This window comes from Trichosurus vulpecula, chromosome 9 (assembly GCF_011100635.1).
Source record: "Trichosurus vulpecula isolate mTriVul1 chromosome 9, mTriVul1.pri, whole genome shotgun sequence".
NCBI classification, from domain to species: Eukaryota; Metazoa; Chordata; class Mammalia; order Diprotodontia; family Phalangeridae; genus Trichosurus; species Trichosurus vulpecula.
Genome location: NC_050581.1, coordinates 82,613,010 through 82,634,944, shown reverse-complemented (window position 1 = coordinate 82,634,944; position 21,935 = coordinate 82,613,010). Strand labels below are relative to the sequence as shown.

Below are 21,935 nucleotides of genomic sequence, written 5' to 3'. Positions count from 1 at the left end.
GGCAGCCCTGACACCAGAGGTACTAGTCTTTCTTGAACACACCTTACACCTCAATAGTGAGAATAGATAGCTTTTTAATGGGTTCAACTGAGAAAGGGAGGAGAGATACAGGGCAATAACTCGATGGGCTGGTTGAGTCTATCTGGTGAAGGTTTTTTAAGGATGCAAGAGATGAGCATGTTTGAAGGTAAGAACTTGTAGATAGGGAGAGAATGGACATTAAAGAAAGGGGAGATAATTAAGGTAGTAATCTGCTGAAAAAGACAGGAGGGGTGGTATCACCTCATTATCAGAAAAAAGGGTGGAAAATGATGTCACGGGTTTTGAGATAAAGAGAAGAGGGAATCTATGTTGATTGTTCTCAATTTTCTAAGTAAAGTAACAGGCAAGAACCTCCACTGAGAAGGGGAAATAACAGGGAGGTTTATGAGATGGTGGAGGAGAGAAGAGAAAGTTTGGGTTTCTGTGTTAGTGGATCATATAAAGTTTAGCTGAATAACTATAGGGTCAAGATTTCAAAGGGAGAAAAGTGAGCCCAGAGCAAGGATTAAAGCCTGAATTAGTGAGAGGTAGTGTGGGTTAAGTTACAGACTAGGTTAAGGAGGGCTGAAGCACAGTAAGAGACATAAAGGTAGGAGATTGTGGTCAAATACAAAATTTCAGAATTATGGAATATGGAACACTTGTGGAAGATGATAAGATAAAGGATGTGTATGACCATGCCTGTCTATAGCTGTGCTGGAATGAAGATGTACATCAGGGGAGTTTAATAGGTTGGTAAACTAGAAAGCAAGATTTTAGGGCATATAAACATGTGTGTATGTGTATTATTAGGAAAAAGTTAAAATCTTGCAAGGCAGATGTTGGGGTAGAGAAAACTATGAGCCAGAGACCAAACATCTTGAGAAAGGGAGAATGACCTGGGAGCTGGGATACAACTGCAACCAGAATATCAATAGGATGAGCTATTCAGATGGAGTGAACTTTGAAGGAAGAGAGACTACTGAGTGATGGTTGCAGGGAAAGGGTCCAGAAGTAGCAGTAAGGGGCAAAAAAAATATGGTTTTTTTGCTCCTGATTTAGTATGATAGTGGGGGGAAGGGGGCATGAGGAAAGGTGCATCCAGTACTTGAGAAGGTGACCATGGATACAGTTATGTTCTGGGAGCCAGGTTTTTTTGAGTATAGGACATGGAAGAAACATAATATGAAGTGCAGTTTGCTAACAATAAAATAGTTGTTACTTCCGTACGGTGTCAAGTTAAGTGATGAAGTGCCGTTGTGTGCTAAGAATTGTACTAGGGACACAAGGAAAGGCAACTCCCCCTCCAAAAGAAATCCCCCCCAAATCCAATCCCTGCTCTCAAAGAGCTCACAGTCTAATGAGGAAGACAACAGGCAAACAACTATGTGTAAACCAGATTTATACAAGATGAGTTGGAGATAATTATAGAAGGAAGCCATTAGTATGAAATGGTATTGGGAAAGACTTCTTGTAGAAGGTAGGATTTTAGCTAGGACTTGAAGAAAGCCAAAGAAGCCCGGAGGCAGATGAGGAAAGAGCATTTCTGACATGGGAGATAGCCAGTGAAAATGGCTGGAATTTGGAGGTGGAGTGTCTTGTGTGAAGGAAAGCAAAGAGGCCATTGTCACTGGGTTGAGAAGTATGTGGAAGGTAGTAAGGCAGTGATTTCAGCAGAATTTTCTAAATCTACTCCAGATAGAAATGTTAATAATTCACATTTATATAGATAGTACTTTAAGGTTTACACAACCCCTTCCAAAGAAAAGCCTAGTGAAGTAGGTAGAGTAATATTAATAATGTTATAGATCAGGAAACTGAGACTCAAAGAGTTTCAGTAACTTCTCCATAATCACAGCTGTTAAGTGTCAGACAACTGGTATTTGAATTCAGGTCTCTTAATTTTGAATCCAATGATCTTTCTGTACCATCATAATGTTTCTCTAGTGATCTCTTCCTGAATGTTCATAAAACTCATTATCCGTACAAGTAATTTATTATTTTCTGTACTTTTGCAAGGGGAGTACATTTCAAATATGGATTGTATTAGATAACCCTTGAATCCTTCCAATTCTTGTTCTCCATTGGTGAATATAAACTAAAATAATCATGAAATCTCTATTGTTCTATAGGAAAAGATCACAAAGTTCTTTTTTTTCCCCCTGGAAAGTTGTACTTTAAATATTCTTGTTTTTAGCAAAATTAAAAAACCTTATAGACTAGACATATCCAGACCTAGGACATTTCCTGTCCATCAAGACCTGTCCCATACATCTTCCTCTATTCTTGGTAAGCCTAAGAAGAACTCCATGCAAATCTAAAAGAGGAACAGCTTTTAGGGAGCTCTTCCAGTTAATTTATATTGTTTATAAAGCAGTATTTTGTAGTGAGAAAAAGCAACTCCTCCTATGACATTTACTGGGAATAACATTCAATACATTACTTCATCTAAATTCATGATTTTTGGCTGCAAAAAATATGTAAATCCAGGCTACTTGGTGTAGGTAGGCTTAGTAAGCAGCACTTCAAAAAAATCTATTATTGTTCTAAAGCCCCATGCCGGCATATTGCATGAAGTAGTGTCAGTCAGAAATGTCCCAAATTGGACAGTACTATTCAAGGTACAAGACTGGAAGGAGAGATGAATTAGGAACATTCATTGATTTGATTCTCTTGAGGTAAAACACAACATGCAAATGTTTTGTTTGTGTTCCTTAGTCAGTAGCAGTGATTCTCATACCACTGAAGTGGAACTTTTCATTGACTTTAAACAAAATTTCAGTAAATTTGTTTTAAATACCTGTTCCTGATGGCATGAAATAAGATAAAGCTGAATTTATATAAAATCCTTATTTTGCCTATTATTTCAAATGTGAAATCAGCATAATGAGGCAATTTCACTTATTTGTTACCCCTCAATTTTATAATTGGAAATGATATTAGATGCAATAACTGACTTTATAAAATGGTTCACAACAGTTTTGATTTTCCGTTTAACTTATAAAATTCAGTATTTTGTGGGATTATTTTACTTCACATTTTTGGTATAAAAATTTAAGATTTTAATTTCTTTTCTGTTTGTAAATGTCTATATAATTTTTCTGGGGCTGCAGCACTAAAAATGATCAACATAATACATGTATCAAATTTAATAAAAATAAACCAGCAAAGGGGATAGTTATATGTTTATATTTTTTCTGTGTTTGAGATTTAGAACTCAAATTAGATGATTGAGTTTCTGTTTCATCTTCATTCTGTATTTAGTAGTAAACACTTTTGTATTCATGTCTCTTGAAACTTTTTGATTTTATTCAATTATCTGAAATAAAGATTTATACAGAAAGTGTATGTGTATGTGTGGTTAAAACAACTATAAGATAAAAGCTTTAAATATAAATGAACAATTATTTTGTACACATTCTCCTGAGACAAATTGATAACCAACTGACTATATGTTATTGGACATATTCATTAATTCTAGACTCTTAAGATACAACTTTTTAGTCTTATGAGCAATTTTGACCAATTTCTTACTGTTTGGCACGTACATTTAACATTTACATAACTTGACGCAGCATGGTGGATGGACTTGTCTGCCACTATCATTGGCAGAACCTCTTCATGGAATTCCAGGTTTCCATGGAACACAGTTTGAGAAATTCTATTATCTCAAATAGGTAAATATTCCCTTCACATTCTTGTACAATGCATTTGACTGTTTTCTTCATGGATAACACAAATGTTGTACAGCTAACTGGTGCAGTGGACAGTGTGCTGGGCCTGAAAAGACTCATCTTCCTGAGTTCATATCTGGTCTCAGAAATTTCCTAGTTGTGTGACCCTGGGCAAGTTTCTTAATCCAGTTTGCCTCAGTTTCCTCATCTGTAAAATGAGCTGGAGAAGGAAATGGCAAACCATTCTAATATCTTTGTCAAGAAAATCCCAAATGGGGTCATAAATGGACAGACACCACTGAACTGACCGAACAACAACAATAAAATATAAATGTTGACTTCTGCATAGATACTTTGAGTTATTTATCTGACGGTGGCTAGGGTTTGAATATGTTTGGCTGAAAAGATGTATCTTCTCTCTTTCTGGCCCCCTCACAAGGGTGGGATCCAACAAAAATTCCTTCATTTGGTCATCTCTGGGGGCATAATTTTTCCCATGATTGACTTCTACTGAATAGAGAGAGGGAATGATGAGAGAAGGATAAGAGACTTTTTAACTTGTGGGGGAAGAACAAAAGGATGTTATATACAATTACCTCCAAGGGAAGTGACTCCTGCTCCTTATTTACCAAGTCTCTCTTCCTGTACAACCTTTGTTCAACTCAGTTGCATTTTGGAGAGTTGCAACACTACTTATCAGTAATATATCCTCCCCAGACAGAGAACTACTCCAGCAATTTAGAGAGAATTCTCTTTTGCCTCCTCTAAGTTGTCCCAAAGACACATTCTTTGTTTGAGAGAAACCAATTTCTTTTTGAGAACAATTAGCCAATATTGAAAACAAGCTGCCTATTTAAAAGAAACAAATAGGAATTAAGTTCAATGAGAAAGCCAGTGAGAAATGGGAGTCAGAGTTTCTTTTCTGATTCATGGTAGATAGGGACCAGTTCCCACCTATAGCTTCTTGGTCTTACTATTCTCTCTCCAGCGGTTCCATGGATATTTTTCTATAAAGCAAATGACTCTCTTCCCTTTCTCTCTCCACTTGCACACCATTGCCCCTGTCCCTGTGAGTAAACTGTTCACCGATTGACTCTAATTAGATTTTGCCTCCCTCCTCCTTCAGAATGAGAGTAGGGGTAACTGTCTTTTCCCAGGATAGTCACAACCTGCTGTGTCCCTTGCATGAGAATACAGTGATGATTTTTATCCTGTCCTACAGGCTTCCATCCTAGCTGTATTCCCTTTCTTAAGAGCTATTTGGATAGGAGCTACATTTTACTCCATGGTCAGGAATTTTGCATCCCTTCAAAATTAGTTGTAGTACACTTCACATCTGCAATCATACATCACATCATCAAAATAAAATCAGCATTTAATAGTCCAAAGATGATTAACCCAGTAACCCTGGAAATCAACTCAGGGAGCCATTCTACAACAAAGATACATCAGCAATACTTGTGATAGCTCTACTTCAGTGTAAAGTATCACTTGATAGACCACTAGAGTGACTTTAAGTCTAAGTTACATCAGGACATATATGCATATATCACAATGGTATATGTACTACCAAAGAAGACAAGCAAATATACCTAACTGTAAAACAATAATAATGTCCAGAATAATAAAATATCTAGAACAGTAATTTGTGCATGAACAAGCAATGAAATTATGCACAATTAATGGATTAAAGTAGACTATACACAAGACTAGCACATAGGCAAATAAGCATGAACAAGAAAGTAATAAAACAGAAGCATACCCAAAATAATGTAGCATTTAACATGTGTATTGATGAATATATGCATTACATGCAGAGCATGCATTAGATGGATAAATATTGTCTCACTACATGTGCAACCATTTTTTTCTATTTTCCTTGTAACATTTTAAGTTAGTTTGATCATTGGTCAAATAGTCCTAGTTCTCCTGGGACCCGACATATTGAATGAATTCATGTTACAGGCTGGTCATGTCCTCATCACAACTTGGAATCAGCAAGATTTACATTCAAGACTTGATGCTTACTAGCTGTGTGACCCTGTGTAAGCTGTCTTACTTCCTCATCTACAAAATGAGGGAGCTTTACTATATGGCTTTTAAAGTACCTTCCAGTCTAAATCTGTGATCCTATGATACACTTAAAATGCAGGAGAATGAAACTAAATCAATAAAGACAACTAAGAAGAAACCATAACAAATAGGACCAGGAGAGTGTAGTTTCACAAGAACCAAAAGAGAAGAGAGTACCAAGAAAGAAGAGTTGGTTAACAGTGTCAAATGCTGCAGAAAGGTCAAGGAGATTATGACTTATAAAAAGCCATTGGATTGATAAGTGGTCAAAGGATATGAACGGATAGTTCTGAAAAGAAGAATAGCAAAGTATTCACAACCACATAAAAGAGTGTTCCATGTCACTAATAATAAGAGAATGCTGATCAAAACAATCCTGAGGTTTTTAGAGTTGTGGAATAATAGACACACTAATATATTGTTGGTGGAGCTGTGAAATGTTGCTGCCATTTTGAAAAGCAGTTTGGAATTATGTGAATAAAGAAACCAAAAAATCTATACCCTTTGAACCAGAGACTCCATTACTAGTCTTATACTTCAAGAAAGCCATCAGTAAAGACCCCAAAATATATATAGTAGCACCTTTTGTGATAGCTAAAAATTGGAAATAAAGTCGACGCCCATTAATTGGGGAATGGCTAAACAAATTGTGGTACATGAATGTAATGGAATATTACTGTATTTTAAGAAATGATATCTATTATGAACATAGAGAAGCATGGAAAGATCTGCATGAACTAATACAGAGTGAAGTAATCAGAGCCAGAAAACAACAATGTAAATGTGACAAGCAACTACATGCCAAAAAAATCAAAAGTAAATATGACAAAATAATAAAGATTAAGCAGAACTTGAATGAAGAAATATGAGAGGGCATCCCCAATCACCCATTTTGGAGGTAGAAGATCCACAAATGTTACACATTGCATGTTTTCAAACTTTTTCAGTGTCTGGATCAATTGTGCTGGTTTTTTTTCCTCTCTAAAAATATTATTTGTTATGTGGGATGGCTCTCCCAGAGGGGAAGGAAGAGGATACTTGGTATAACTATTATGATGTAAAAATAGAAAATATCAATAAAAACCTTTTATAAAAGCTATTAAATTTGGTAATTAAGAAGCCACTGGTAGTCCAAGAGTAAAGAAATGGTTAGATGTATTGGGCTATTTTAATGTAATGGACACTGCACTGTGATGTAATTAAGACTCATAAGTATGAGAAATGTCGAAGAAATGTTATTAAATAATACAAAGTGGAAAAATCAGAGCCAGAACAGAGTACATAGTAACTATGAACAAATTTTTTTAAAAGTAAATGATACTAGACAAAGAAACCTGGTAGTTTTTTGGAATCAGTGAAAAGTTACAACATTTTGAATTCATTTAAATGTAAATGGTTGGGAAGCAAGTTTGATTGGTTGTAATGATGTTCATTATTAAGTTTATAATAATTTTAATGGCAGTTGGATTAAGAGTCAGTCTACCTGGGTTTGATTCCTGGCTGCCAAAATGAGTTATGTGACCATGGGCCAAAACTCTGACTGTTTTATCCTCTGTAAAATAGGAATAATAGTACTTGTTCTCTTTACCTGACAAGGCCTTTCTAAGGCTCACAGGAGATAATGAATGTAAATGGCTTCATAAACTATTAAACACCATACAAATGGAGGGTTGTGGGGAAGGTCATTGGTGACTTTGGAAGAGTCCAGTAGGGTGGTAGAGATAGAGGCCATATTGCATCCAGTGGTGGAATGGTAGTGAGCAAGTGTTGGCATGCAGTATAGACTAAAAATGGGCAATAAGTTAAGGGGGAGAAGATTTGGAGTGATTGCTTGAGCGGAAATAGGAGGCATAGTGAAAGGATTTTTTTTAGAAGAGGAGACCTGAGCAAGTTTATTAGTAGGGGGGAAGATATACATAGAGGTAGGGGGATTAAAGATGAGACTGAGGGAATGACAAATAGAGCAGGGTCTTTTTACACTATCAGTAAGGAAGATCATCTAAGCGAATGAATAATCTTATATTGTAAAGGGAATAATAGTTTCTTAAATAGGTTAAGCATTTTTCAGGTTCCATCATTTATATATCATTGATGCACTGATGCCCTAAAAAGAAATTTTGTAAACTTACTAAAACAGAAACAACAGGATCCTCTTTTATTTAATAACATTTTTTCACTTGCCCCATAGTCTTAATTTTAAAATTATGCACACCAAAGGAGGTTTTTTTCTATTCATTTCATGTTACATACATTATTTATTTTTTCTTCTTCTGAATCTGTAGCCAATTTAGCAGCTGCCACAGGAGGTTTCCTCTACTTTCTTACCTACGTCCCATACTTCTTTATTGAACCTCGATACAACCAGCTTTCTCATAGCCAGAAGTTATCATCTTGTCTCTTCTCAAATGTTGCAATGGCATTGGGAATTCTGCTCATAGTCAAGTTTGAAGGGAAAGGTAAGCACTGATCTACACAAATTTATATCTTTGCTGACATGACACCTAGCCACTGCTAGAGAATGTTGGACTATGCCAGCCTGCAGTTTGGTTAAATCCCTTAATTGCCTTGGCATTGCTGTATTTCAAAGGAGATCCTTCAGTATTTCTAATTAATTTTGAAAATCACTTTGGGCAACTTGTTAATTGGTGTAAAAGTGGGAGATTGGTGATAATTAAATTAGGATTCGTATACATCATTATCAAAGAGAACCTGACACAGAGCTGAGGTTCTCTAGGTTTCATGGGTGATAGGCAATAGTACAATTAAAATTTTAGCATTTGATAATGTACAGAGAACTTGATTATATGGTGATCTAGGGTAAATGAAATACTCTTTGGGAGTAATTACTCCTCTGAGAATTGGGAAAATATTGTTTTTGGACAAAATGATTAGCACTTTGATTAATTTGTACAAGGGTAAGAGTGTTAGGTGAAGAGTTGAAATGGTTGTAATTCAGTAAGCACTTTGAGAAAAAGAGTCATTTTTAGTTAGTCTAGCAAAGACAGAATGGCAGTAGCACTCACTTGTTAGGACAATCATAGTTCATCAGTTCTGAAAATATGACTTGTAGTGCTTTCCCTTTGAGGTGGCCTCCCATGTAGATATCTCATAAGTACTTAATTCTGTATTTGTCATCTCCTCCATTAGAGTGTGAGTTCGTTGTGAGAAAGGACAATATTTTTGCCTTTCTTTCTATCACTCGCACTTGGCATAGTACCTAGCACATAGTAAGCCAGGGGTGGGGAACCTGCAGCCTTGAGGCCACATGTGGCTCTCTAGGGTCTCAAGTGCAACCCTTTGACTGAATCTAAGCTTTACAGAACAAATCCCATTAATAAAAGGATTTATTCTCTAAAACTTGGATTTCAGTCAAAAAGTCGCACCTAAGGACCTAAAAGGCTACATGTGGCCTCAAGGCTGCGAGTTCCCCATCCTTGTAGTAAGCACTTAACAAATGTTTGTTGAGTAAGTATACTGAGCTTTAGCATTTTAGTACTCTCCAAAGGATTTGGACTGCTTAGAAGGAAAACAAAATGGAGTTGATAAAAAGATAAACCTTTTGCTGTCTAAATCTGCAACATCCTAATCAGTTATGGTAGTAGCAGTATGGTCTAGGTCTTGTCTGGATTGTGTCCTCTGCGTAGCTGTGGTTTAGTTTTTTTTATTATTAATCCATCTGTGGAATCACATACTTAGTCTTTCATTCAAGAGCTCTTGACATGCTTCTTGGAGAATGAATATTAGGAACTCTTGGCATTCCATGGGAATACTAAAGTCTTCTTTTCTGCAGCAGTCTGTTTGAAAGACTCTACAGTAGCCTCTTACGACCACCTCACAGGCCACATGATTAAGAGCACATACAACTGCAGTATATTTCTGCCCTTGCTTCAATGAGGCAGTTTTTAGCAGCTCCAGAAGGTGAGATGAGGCTGTGACAATATACAGGTACACAAAGGACAGTGTCCCCACTTTCCTGTTTTCCCCAGAGGTTCCTGTCATGTCCTGGGGAGATGTAGGTAATTATCCTCAGTTGTGTATGAAGCAGAAAATGATTCTAACTGCTTGATTCCTTGTAGTTTATATTTTCTATATTTCTTTCACTCTATATAATGTAGTAGATAGGGACTTAGCCTGTAAATCACATAATTAGTTACTCAAAACAGCCATAATAAACATGAAGAGTGAGTGAATGAATGAGTGAATGTGTAAACCCCACACCCCTCATTCTGGCTACATCCCCAGTGCGTATACCCATTGACCATTAGGCCACCAAGGGTAGTTGAATACTATTACTATTTTGGGTGTCCTAGGGGTAACCCTCAGAGTCTGAGGATTCTAGTACTTTTGCTTTCTAGCCTGCATCAAGTGTGTTCCTCATTAACAATTACCCAGTATGCATCAATTAACTTTTAGAAAAAGGATTAATTGACAAGTTGCAGTAAGAGCAGTTGGTAAAAAATATTCCTTGCCTCACATTCTTTCCCCTTACACATACCACGTACTGGGAAGAACAGACTCACACTTAAAATATGAACATAGTGAGGCACACGTGAATACATGTAAAGAACGCATCACAGATGCCTTCCAACTCTTACCCCTGAAATCCTTTTCTCCCTTTATAAAGCTTTTAGGGTCCTCTGGACATCGCATTAGTAGTGGATTAGTCACTCTGCTGTTCATCTCAGCTGGTTCCTTATAGGGTATGATGTCTGTATTGAATAGATGTCTCAACTGAGCTTGTTCCTTTTAGAATATAATGTCTCAGCCATTCAGGTCAATGTGCTATTGAGCTGGGGAAGGATGCTGCTCAGCTGCTGTGCTGGTTTATCACCAAGTTTAGCCTCTGCTAGGTTAAGCCACTTAACTGTCAGGCTGAAATCTTTCCAGACCTTGCAGTGCTCACAAAGTGGTTGTCTGGGTATTTTAAGGACATGTATCATCATCTCTCAACTCCTGTGGATCTTTCTGCAGTCTCCAGTGGACTCTGCTATCATCTCTGGTCACCAGTAGGTCCTCTCTCTCGAGAGCTCTGTATCTCTAAAACTTACAAGGTCATTTCCTAGACATGGAGTCTTGGAGTACTTAATCACCTAATGTTAGAAAGAAATAAACACAAAGAGACAAAAGTAGCCATGTTCTAGTTGATGTCTCTCCTCTATTTGACTCTCAAGACCAGCTCAAAGCAGTCTTATCTCCTTGTAGCTGCAAAGGAAGGAGACTGAATACTCAGATACAGCACAGCATTTCCAGCTCTGCAACCAGTTAAAAGAACCATTATCTTAATATAATACCAGCCCCTGAGTCAATTATAGTCAGAAACTGAATCCACATAATTTCCACATGGACAATTAGACTGAAACCAAGTAGAATATCTACACGTGCTCAAAGAACTGGCCTTCATTGGCCAGTCTACTCTCATTACAAATAAAAAACATTTGCCCTAGAGCTTACTATACAAAAAGCATGGTGCTAAATGCTTGTTGTACAAATATAAAAACAATCCAACCCCAGCTTTCAAGAAGCTTCTGTTGCAATGGAGGAGGAAACAACCATAGTTTCAATTGCAGAGCATATGGAAAGGCCCAGGGGTCCTTAGATTTCAGTAGCAAGGAGGTGGTAATAGACTTTAATGTCATTTCCATTGATAAAACTGTATCTGTTTCTTATACTGAACCATTTAAAATTTCCAAGGACTTTGGTGATGAGAATTCAGTTTTCTTGGTCCTCAGTAGCTGTTCTGCTGGACAGAGGATGGGTGGAAAGGGGCTATAGTATAGGCAATAACAGTTGCCAGGTTGTGTCTCCACCAGGGACCAGGCTGGGCTGGAAGCCAGGCTGATGATCTGGGTGGTGGGGGGAGGGGGAAGGTTGCTGCTATTTCTGGGGCTCTTGGACTTACCTTTCTGAAAGCAGCAGTTGAGTTTTAAAATTAAATGGAATTTACAATATAAGATGGAGGATTTTGTTTTTAGAGTGAATTTTGTTATGTTTATATTATTATTTTTACATCTTTATTATTAACAATTTCTTTTTTAAAATATGTATTATATTTTCCCCCAATTACATGGAAAACAATTTTTAACATTTTTAAAAAAGTTTTGAGTTCTAAATTCTGTGTCCCCATACCGCCCCACTCCCACCAAGATGATAAACAATCAGATACAAAGTTATTCACAAGTGATCATGTAAAACATTTCCATATTAGTCATTTTCTACAAGAAGACTCAAAAGAAGAAGAATGAAAGTGGAAAATAACATACTTCAGCATATACTCAAACAATATCAATTCTTTCTCTGGAGGAAGATAGTTTGCTTCATCATTAGTCCTTTGAGATTGTCTTGGATCATTGTATTGCTGAGAATAGCTAAATCATTCACAGTTCATCATACAATATTGCTGTTACTGTATACAATGTTCTTCTGGTTCTGCTTGCTTCACTTTGCATCAGTTCACGTAGGTCTTTCCAGGTTTTTCTGAAATCATCTTGTATGCCATTTCTTATTGCACAGTAATATTCCATCACAATCATATGCCACAGCTTGTTTCGCCATTTCCAACATGATGGGCATCCCTTTGATTTCCAGTTCTTAGCCACCACAGAAAAGAGCTACTGTAAATATTTTTGTACAAATAGGTCTTTCTCCCTTTTTTTAAATGTCTTTTGAGATATAGACCTAGCATTCATATTGTTGGATCAAAATTTGGTAGCCCTTTGGGTGTAGTTCCAAATTGCTCTCCAGAATGGTTGGATGAGTTCACAATGCCACCAACAATGCATTAGTTTCCCAGTTTTCCCACATTCTTTCCAACATTTATCATTTTCTTTTTTTGTCATATTAGCCAATCTGATAAGTGTGAGGTGGTACCTCAGAGTTGTTTTAATTTGCATTTGTCTAATCAAGAGTGATTTAGAGCATTTTTTCATATGACTATAGATAACATTGATTTTTTTTTGTCTGAAAACTGCATGTTCATATCGTTTGACCTCATTTGGGGATGACTTGTGTCCTTATGAATTTGTATCAGTTTTGAAAAATCAGGCCTTTATCAGAGATACTTGTTGCAAAAAGTTTTTCCCCAGTTTTCTTTCCTTATAATTTTGGCTGCATTTATTTTGTTTTTGCAAAAATTTTTTAATTTATATAATCAAAATTATCTATTTTATATTTTATAATGCTCTCTATTTTCTTTGGTCCTAAATTCCTGCCTTCTCCATAGGTCAGACAGGTAAACTATTCCTTGCTCTCTAAATTTGCTTATGGTATCACTCTTTATATATAAATCATGTACCCATTTTAACCTTATTTTGGTGTATGTGAGATGTTGGTCCATACCTAGTTTCTGTCATATTGTTTTCTAGTTTTACTGGCAGTTTTTGTTAAATAATGAGTTTTTATTCCAAAATCTGGGGTCTTTGGTCTTACATGTTTTAGATTACTATGATCGTTTAATATAATGTAATATGTACTTATTCTGTTCCATTGATCCACTACTCTATTTCTAAGCCAGTACCAGATTGTTTTTTAAAAATATTTATCTATTTATTTTTATTTTATAACATTCAGTTCCATAAGCTTTTGAGTTCCAAATTTTCTCCCCTTCCCTTTCCTCCCTGCTCCATAAGACAGCATGCAATCTGATATAGGCCCTACGTATATATTCACATTAAACATATTTTCACATTAGTCATGTTGCAAAGAAGAATCATAACCAATGGAATGAACCACGAGAAAGAAGAAACAAAACAAAACAAAAGAGAGAGAGAACAAATAGTATGCTTCGATCTGAATTCAGACTCCATAATTCTTTCTCTAGATGTGGATAGCATTTTCTATTATGAGTCTTTCAGAGTTGTCTTAGAACCTTGCATTGTTGAGAAGAACCAAATCTATCAAAGTTAGTCATTGTACAGTGTGGCTGTAATTGTGTACAATGTTCTCCTGGTACTGCTCCCCTCACTCAGCATCAGTTCATATAAGTCTTTCTAGGTTTTTCTAAAGTCTACCTGCTTATCATTTCTTTATAGCACAGTAGTATTCCATTACATTCACATACCACAACTTGTTCAGCCATTCCCCAATTGATGGGCATCCCTTCAATTTCCAGTTCTTTGCCACCACAAAAAGAGCTGCTATAAATATTTTTGTACATGTAGGTTCTTTTCGCAATTTGTATTATCGCTTTGGGATACAGCCTTAGATGTGGTATTGCAGGGTCAAAGGGTATGCACATTTTTATAGCCCTTTGGGCATAGTTCCAAATTGCTCTCCAAAATGGTTGGATCAGTTCATAACTCCACCAACAATGCATTAGTGTTCCAATTTTCCCACATCTTTTCTAGAATTTACAATTTTTCTGATTTGTCAGGTTAGCAAATCTGACAGGTGTGGTGTGGTACCTAAGAGTTGTTTTGATTGGAATTTCTGTAATCAATAGTGATTTAGAGCATTTTTTCATATGACTATAGGTATCTTTAATTTCTTCCTCTGAAAACTGCCTGTTCGTGTCCTTTGACCACTTATCAATTGGGGAAAGACTTGTATTCTTATAAATTTGACTCAGTTCTCTATATATTTTAGTAATGAGGCCTTTATCAGCGACACTGTTGGTAAAAATTCTTTCCCAGTTTTCTGCTTCACTCCTAATCTTGGTTGCATTGGCTTGTTTGTACAAAAACTTTTCAATTTAATGTAATCAAATTATCAATTTTGCATTTCATAATGTTCTCTATCTCTTGCTTGGTCATACATTCTTTTGTTCTCCATAAATCTGACAGGTAAACTATTCCTTACTCTCCCAAATTGCTTATACTCTCAGCCTTAATATCTAAATCATGTACCGAAGATGGCAAAGCAGGGACTTGTGTGAGCTCCTTGCCAGGTGCCTCTAAAAACCTATAAAAAATGGCTCTGAACAAATTCTAGAACTGCAGAACTCACAAAATAGCAGAGGGAAGCAAGGCTCCAGCCCAGGACAGCCTGGATGGTCGCCAGGTGAGGTCTATCGCACATGGAGTTGGGAGTGGAGTGGAGCAGAGCCCAGCATGGGTGGTGGCAGGACAAACTAGACCAGGAGCCGGGTGGGACAGGCCCTAACGCCCTGAATCAGTGAGCTGTGGCAGTTACCAGACTTCTCAACACACAAACACCCAAAACAACAGAGAAGGTTAGTGGGAAAAGCTGCAGGGGACAAAATGAAAGAAGTTCACAGTTCGGCCACCACCCCGGGAGGAAACGGGGGGGTGGTGCAGCTACAGAACAACAGTTGCTTCCAGCCCCAGGTCCACCTGGTAGGAGGAATTAAGTGGCAGATCAGAGCAGGAGTGCAGAGCCTGCTTAAGATCTGACTCAGGTCCAGGTTGGTGGTTCTTGGGGGAGGAGGAGTGCTGGTGTGGCAGAGCTTGCTGTATAGAAATAGCTCTGAAAACAACAGTGCATCCCCTCAAGCTTGGAACAAAGTACTCTTTACTCTTCAAGCAGTCATACCCTGACGAAAAACTCAAGGGTCAAGTAAGTTGGCTGGGGACATGGCCAGGCAGCCAAAACAGACTCAGATTCAGTGTCAGACTTTGGAATCTTTCTTTGGGGACAAAGAAGACCAAAATATACAGCCAGAAGAAGTCAACAAAGTCAAAGAGCCTACATCAAAAGCCTCCAAGAAAAACATGAACTGGTCTCAGGCCATGGAAGACCTCAAAAAGGATTTGGAAAAGCAAGTTAGAGAAGTAGAGGAAAAATTGGGAAGAGAAATGAGAAGGATGCGAGAAAACCATGAAAAACAAGTCAATGACTTGCTAAAAGAGACCTAAAATAATACTGAAGAAAACAACACCTTAAAAATAGACCAACTCAAATGGCAAAAGAGCTCCAAAAAGCCAATGAGGAGAAGAATGCCTTGAAAGGCAGAATTACCCAAATGGAAAAGGAAGTCCAAAAGACCACTGAAGAAAATACTACCTTAAAAATTAGATTGGAGCAAGTGGAAGCTAGTGACTTTATGAGAAATAAAGATATTACAAAACAGAACCAAAGGAATGAAAAAATGGAAGACAATGTGAAATATTTCATTGGAAAAGCCACTGACCTGGAAAATAGATCCAGGAGACATAATTTAAAAATTATTGGACTACCTGAAAGCCATGATCAGAAAAAGAGCCTAGATATCATCTTTTAAGAAATTATCAAGGAGAACTGCCCTGATAGTCTAGAGCCAGAGGGTAAAATAGAAATTGAAATAATCTACCGATTGTCTCCTGACAAAGATCCCCAAAAGAAAACTCCTAGGAATATTGTCGCCAAATTCCAGAGCTCCCAGATCAAGGAGACAATACTGCAAGCAGCCAGAAAGAAACAATTTGAGTATTGCGGAAACACAATCAGAATAACACAATATCTAGCGGCTTCTACATTAAGGGATCAAAGGGCTTGGAATATGATATTCTGGAGGTCAATGGAGCTAGGATTAAAACAAAGAATCACCTACCCAGCAAAACTGAGTATCATGCTCCAAGGCAAAATATGGTCTTTCAAAAAAATAGAGGATTTTCAAGCTTTCTCAATGAAAACACCAGAGCTGAATAGAAAATTTGACTTTCAAACACAAGAATCAAGGGAAGCATGAGAAGGTAAACAAGAAAGAGAAATCACAAGGGAATTACTAAAATTGAACTGTTTTGTTTACATTCCTACATGGAAAGATGATGTGTATGATTCATGAGACCTCAGTATTAGGGTAGCTGAAGGTAATATACCTATACATATATATATGTACATATACGTATATATGTACATATACATATATATACATGTACATACATATGCATATAAATACATATATATGTAGACAGAGGGCACAGGGTGAGTTAAATATGAAGGGATGACATCTAAAAAAATAAAATCAAATTAAGGGATGAGAGAGGAATATATTGAGAGAGGGAGAAAGGGAGAGATAGAATGGGATAAATTATCTCTCATAAAAGTGGCAAGAAAAAGCAATTCTGTAGGAAGGGAAGAGGGGGCAGGTGAGGGGGAATGAGTAAATCTTGCTCTCATCAGATTTGACCTGAGGAGGGAATGCCATATACACTCAATTGGGTATCTTACCCCACAGGAAAGAAGGAGGAAGAAGATAGAAAGGGGGGATGATAGAAGAGAGGGCAGACAGGGGGAGGAGGTAATCAAAAACAAGCCCTTTCGAAAAGGGACAGGGTCAAGGGAGAAAACTGAATAAAGGGGATAGGTTAGGAAGGAACAAAACATAGTTAATCTTTCACAACATGAGTATTGTGGAACGATTTTAAATAATGATACACGTGTGGCCTATGTTGAATTGCTTGCCTTCTTAGGGAGGGTGGGTGGGGAGGGAAGAGGGGAGAGAATTTGGAACTCAAAGTTTTAAAAACAGATGTTCAAAACCAAAAAAAAAAAAGTTTTTGCATGCAACTAGGAAACAAGATACACAGGCAATGGGGTGTAGAAATTTCTCTTGGCCTACAAGAAAGGAAGGGAAAAGGCGATGGGAGGGGAGTGGTTGTGACAGAAGGGAGGGCTGACTGGGGAACGGGGCAACCAGAATATATGCCATCTTGGAGTGGGCGGGAGGGTAGAAATGGAGCGAAAATTTGTAATTCGAACTCTTGTGATAATCAATGCTGAAAACTAAATATATTAAATAAATTAAATTAAAAAGTGAATGTTAAAAACTAAAAATAAATGAAAGAAAAAGAAAAAAAATCATTTACCTATTTGGACTTTATTTTGGTATACAGTGTAAGATATTGGTCTATGCCCAGTTTCTGCCCTGCCATATGATTTTCTAGTTTTCCCAGCTGTTTTTGTTGAATAGTGAGTTCTTATGTCAGAGCTGGAGTCTTTGGGTTTATCAGACGGTACATTACTATAGCCATTGACTACTATGTCTTGTGTATCTAACCTATTCCACTGATCCACCACTCTGTTTCTTAGCCAGTACCAAGTAGTTTTGATGATTTTTGCTTTATAATACAATTTAATATTTGGTATGGCAAGGACACCTTCCATAGCATTTCTTTTTATTAATTCCCTTGATATTTGTTTTTCCAGATGAATTTTGTTATTATTTTTTCTAGCTCTATAAAAGAATTTTTTAGTAGTTTGTTCGATATAGTACTAAATAAGTAAAATAATTTACGTAGAATTATAATTTTTATTATATTAGCTTGGCCCACCCCCGAGCAACTGATCTTCCATTTATTTAGATCTGACTTTATTTGTGTGAAAAGTGTTTTGTAATTGTGTTCATATAGTCCTTGGGTTTGTTTTGGCAGGTGGACTCCCAAATATTTTATAATGTCTACAGTAACTTTAAATGGGATTTCTCTTTCTATTTCTTGCTGTTGGGCTTTGTTAGTAATATATAGGAATGCTGAGGATTTTGTGGGTTTATTTTATATCCTGCAACTTGTCTAAAGTTGTTTATTATTTCAAGTAGTTTTTTACTTGATTCTTTAGGTTTCTCTAAGTATATCATCATATCATCTGCAAAGAGCTTTGTTTCTTCTTTGCCTATTCTAATACCTTCACTTTTCTTCTCTTATTGCTAAAGCTGTTTCTAGTGCCATATTGAATAACAGTGGTAATAATGGACATCCTTGTTTCACCCCTGATCTTATTGGAAATGCTCTTAGCTTATCCTCATTATATATACTAGTTGCTGATGGTTTTAGGTAGATGCTACTTATGATTTTAAGGAAGACTCTCTTTATTCCTATGCTTTCTAGTGTTTTTAATAGGAATGGGTGTTGTATTTTGTCAAAAGCTTTTCTGCATCTATTGAGATATAATCATATGGTTTCTGTTAGTTTTGTTGTTGATGTGGTCAATTATGATGATAGTTTTCTTAATATTGAACCAGCCCTGCATCCCGGGAATGAAATCCTATCTGGTCATAGTGTATCATTCTTGTGATAAGTTGCTGTAATCTTTTTGCTAAGATTTTATTTAAATTTTTTTGCATCTGTATTTGTTACAGAAATTGGTTTATAATTTTCTTCCTCTGTTTTGACTCTTCCTAGTTTAGAAATAAGTACCATATTTGTGTCATAAAAAGAATCAGGTAGGACTTCTTGTTCACCTATTTTCCCAAATAGTCTATATAGTGTTGGAATTAATTGTTCTTTGTATGTTTGATAGAATTCACATATAAATCCATCTGGCCCTGGAAATTTTTTCCTAGGGAGTTCATTGATGGCTTGTTCAATTTCTTTTTCTGAGATGGGGTTATTTAAGTATTTTACTTCCTCTTCTGTTAATCTGGGCAATTTATATTTTTGTAAATATTCATCCATTTCACTAAGATTGTCAAATTTATGGGTATACAATTGGACAAAATAGTTTCTAATTATTGTTTTAATTTCCTCTTCATTGTTGGTGAATTCACCTTTTCCATTTTTGATATTGGTAAATTGGCTTTCTTTTTTTTTTAAATCAGATTAACCAAAGGTCTATCTGTTTCATTGGTTTTTTCATAAAACCAGCTCTTAGTTTTATTAGTTTAATAAGTTTCTTAATGTCAATTTTATTAATCTCTCTTTTGGTTTTCAGTATTTCCAATTTCATATTTAATTGTGGATTTTTAATTGTTTTTTCAAGCTTTTTTAGTTGTATGCCCAATTCATTATTCTCCTTTTTCTCTATTTTATTCATGTAAGTATTCAGAGATATAAAACTTCCCCTATGCAATGCTTTTGCTGCATCCCATTAAAATGTTGTGTCATTATTGTCATTCTCTTGGATAAAGTTATTGATTGTTTCTATAATTTGTTCTTTGACTTACTCGTTCTTTTTTTTTTTTTTGGCAGGGGGAATGCAGGGAAATTGGGGTTAAGTGACTTGCCCAAGGTCACACAGCTAGTGAATGTGTCAAGTGTCTGAGGCTGGATTTGAACTCAGGTCCTCCTGACTTCAGGGCCAGTGCTCTGCTCACTGCACCACCTAGCTGCCCCGACTCACTCATTCTTTAGGATTAGATTATTTAGTTTCCAATTGATTTTTAGTCTCTCTTTCCATGGCCCTTTATTATTATCTTCATGTATCATGATCTGAAAAGGATGCATTTAATATTTCTGCCTTTCTACATTGAATTGTGAGGTTTTATGCCCTAGTACATGGTCAGTTTTTGTGTACGTGCCATGTACCACTGAGAAAAAGGTATATTCCTTTCTATCCCCATTCAGTTTTCCCCAAATGTCTACCATATCTAACTTTTCTAAAATGCTATTCACCTCCTTAACTACTTTCTTGTTTATTTAGTGGTTAGATTTATCTAGTTCAGAGAAGGGGAGGTTGAGGTCCCCCACTAGTATATTTTTGCTGTCAATTTCATTCTGGTAACAACACCCTTAACTTCTTCTCTAAGAATCCATACTATACCACTAGGTGCATATATGTTAAGTAATTATATTACTTCATTGTCTATGGTGCCTTTTAGCAGGATATAGTTTCTTTATCTCTTTTAATTAGATCTAGTTTTGCTTTTGCTTTATCTGAGATCAGGATTGCTATCCCTGCTTTTTTTTACTTCAGCTGAAGCATAATATATTCTACTCCAGCCTTTTACCTGTGTGTATCCCTGTGTTTCAAATGTGTTTCTTGTAAACAACATATTGTACGATTATGATTTTTAATCCATTCTGCTATCCCCTTCCATTTCATGAGAGAGTTCATCTCATTTACATTCACAATTATGATTGCTATTTGTGTCTTTCCATCCTTTCCCCCCACCCATTTATGCCTTTCTTTCCTTTCTCTCCTTCCCTCTTCACTAGAGTTTTGCTTTTAACTGCCACCTCCCTCAATCTGCCCTCCCTTCTATCCACCCCTCCCCTTTCTTCCCCCTTTCCCCTCCAAATGCCTATAGGGCAAGTTAGATTTCTGTGCCTATACCTATAGATATATTTCAATACCTAACTCCCTCCCTGAGCCGTATCCAATGAGAGTAAAGTTTAAACAATGCTCATCTCTCTCCCTTCTTTCCCTCTACTGCAATATGTCTTTGTGCCTCTTCATGTGATGTAATTTAACCTTTTCTGCCTCCTCCTTTTCTCTTCTCCCATTACAATCATTTTTCAACACTTAATTAGGTTTTTCATCATCATATCAAAATCAACTTAAACCTGCCCCCTCTGTCTATGTATTTCCTTTCTAAGTGATGTAATAAAGTTACAATTCTCAAGAGTTGTAGGTATCATCTTCTCAGGTAGGGATGTAAACAGTTTGTCCTTATTGAATAAGATGCTTTTTCCACTTTCCTGTTTACCTTTTTATGCCTCTCTTGACTCCTGTATTTGAAGATCAAACTTTCCATTGAGTTCTGACCTTTTAATCAGGAAAGTCCGGAAGTCTCCTATTTCATTGAATGTCCATCTCCTCCCCTGAAAGATTATGCTGAGGTTCACTGGGAAATTGATCCTTGGTTGTGATCCAAGCTCCTTTGCCTTATGGAATATCACATTCAAAGCCCTCTGATCTTTTAATATAGAAGCTGCAAGGTCTTGTGTAATCCTGACTGTGATTCCACAATATTTGAGTTGTTACTTTCTGGCCACTTGCAGTATTTTCTCCTTGATGTGATAATTGTGGAATTTGGCTACAATATTCCTTGGTGTTTTCAATTTGGAATCTCTTTCAGGAGGGGATCAGTGTATTCTTTTGATGACTTATTTTACCCTCTGGTTCTAGGACCTCAGGACAGTTTTGCTTGATGATTTCTTGAAAGATGTTGTCCAGGCTCTTTTTTTCATCATGGTTCTCAGGTAGACCAATAATTCTTTTTTGGGAGTGTGGGGGTAAGACCAATAATTCTTAAATTATCTCCGCTGAATCTGTTTTCCACATCAGTTGTTTTTTCAATGAGGTATTTTATGTTTTCTTCTATTTTTTCATTCTTTCAATTTTGTTTGACTGATTCTAGATGTCTCATAGAGCCATTAGCTTCCACTTGCCCATTCTAATTTTTAACAAATTGATTTCTTTAGTTGGCTTTTGTACCTCCTTTTCCATTTGGCCAATTCTACTTTTTAGGGAGTTGTTTTCTTCAGTGCACTTTTTTTTCCATTTCGTCAATTGTATTTTAAAATTTTCCTTCTACTTCTCTTATTTGATTTTTAAAATCCTTCTTGACCTCTTCCA

The 21,935-nt window shown here is 36.5% G+C and overlaps 1 protein-coding gene across 1 annotated transcript in view; it reads left to right on the top strand.

Moving 5' to 3' along the window:
* Positions 1-21,935, top strand: part of LOC118831416 (ATP-binding cassette sub-family A member 3-like) — a 183,452-nt gene that overhangs the window by 52,644 nt on the left and 108,873 nt on the right. The window contains exon 9 of the mRNA XM_036738755.1: positions 8,051-8,224. Within this exon, the coding sequence (XP_036594650.1) occupies positions 8,051-8,224 (174 nt within the window). The remainder of the gene's footprint in view (positions 1-8,050; positions 8,225-21,935) is intronic.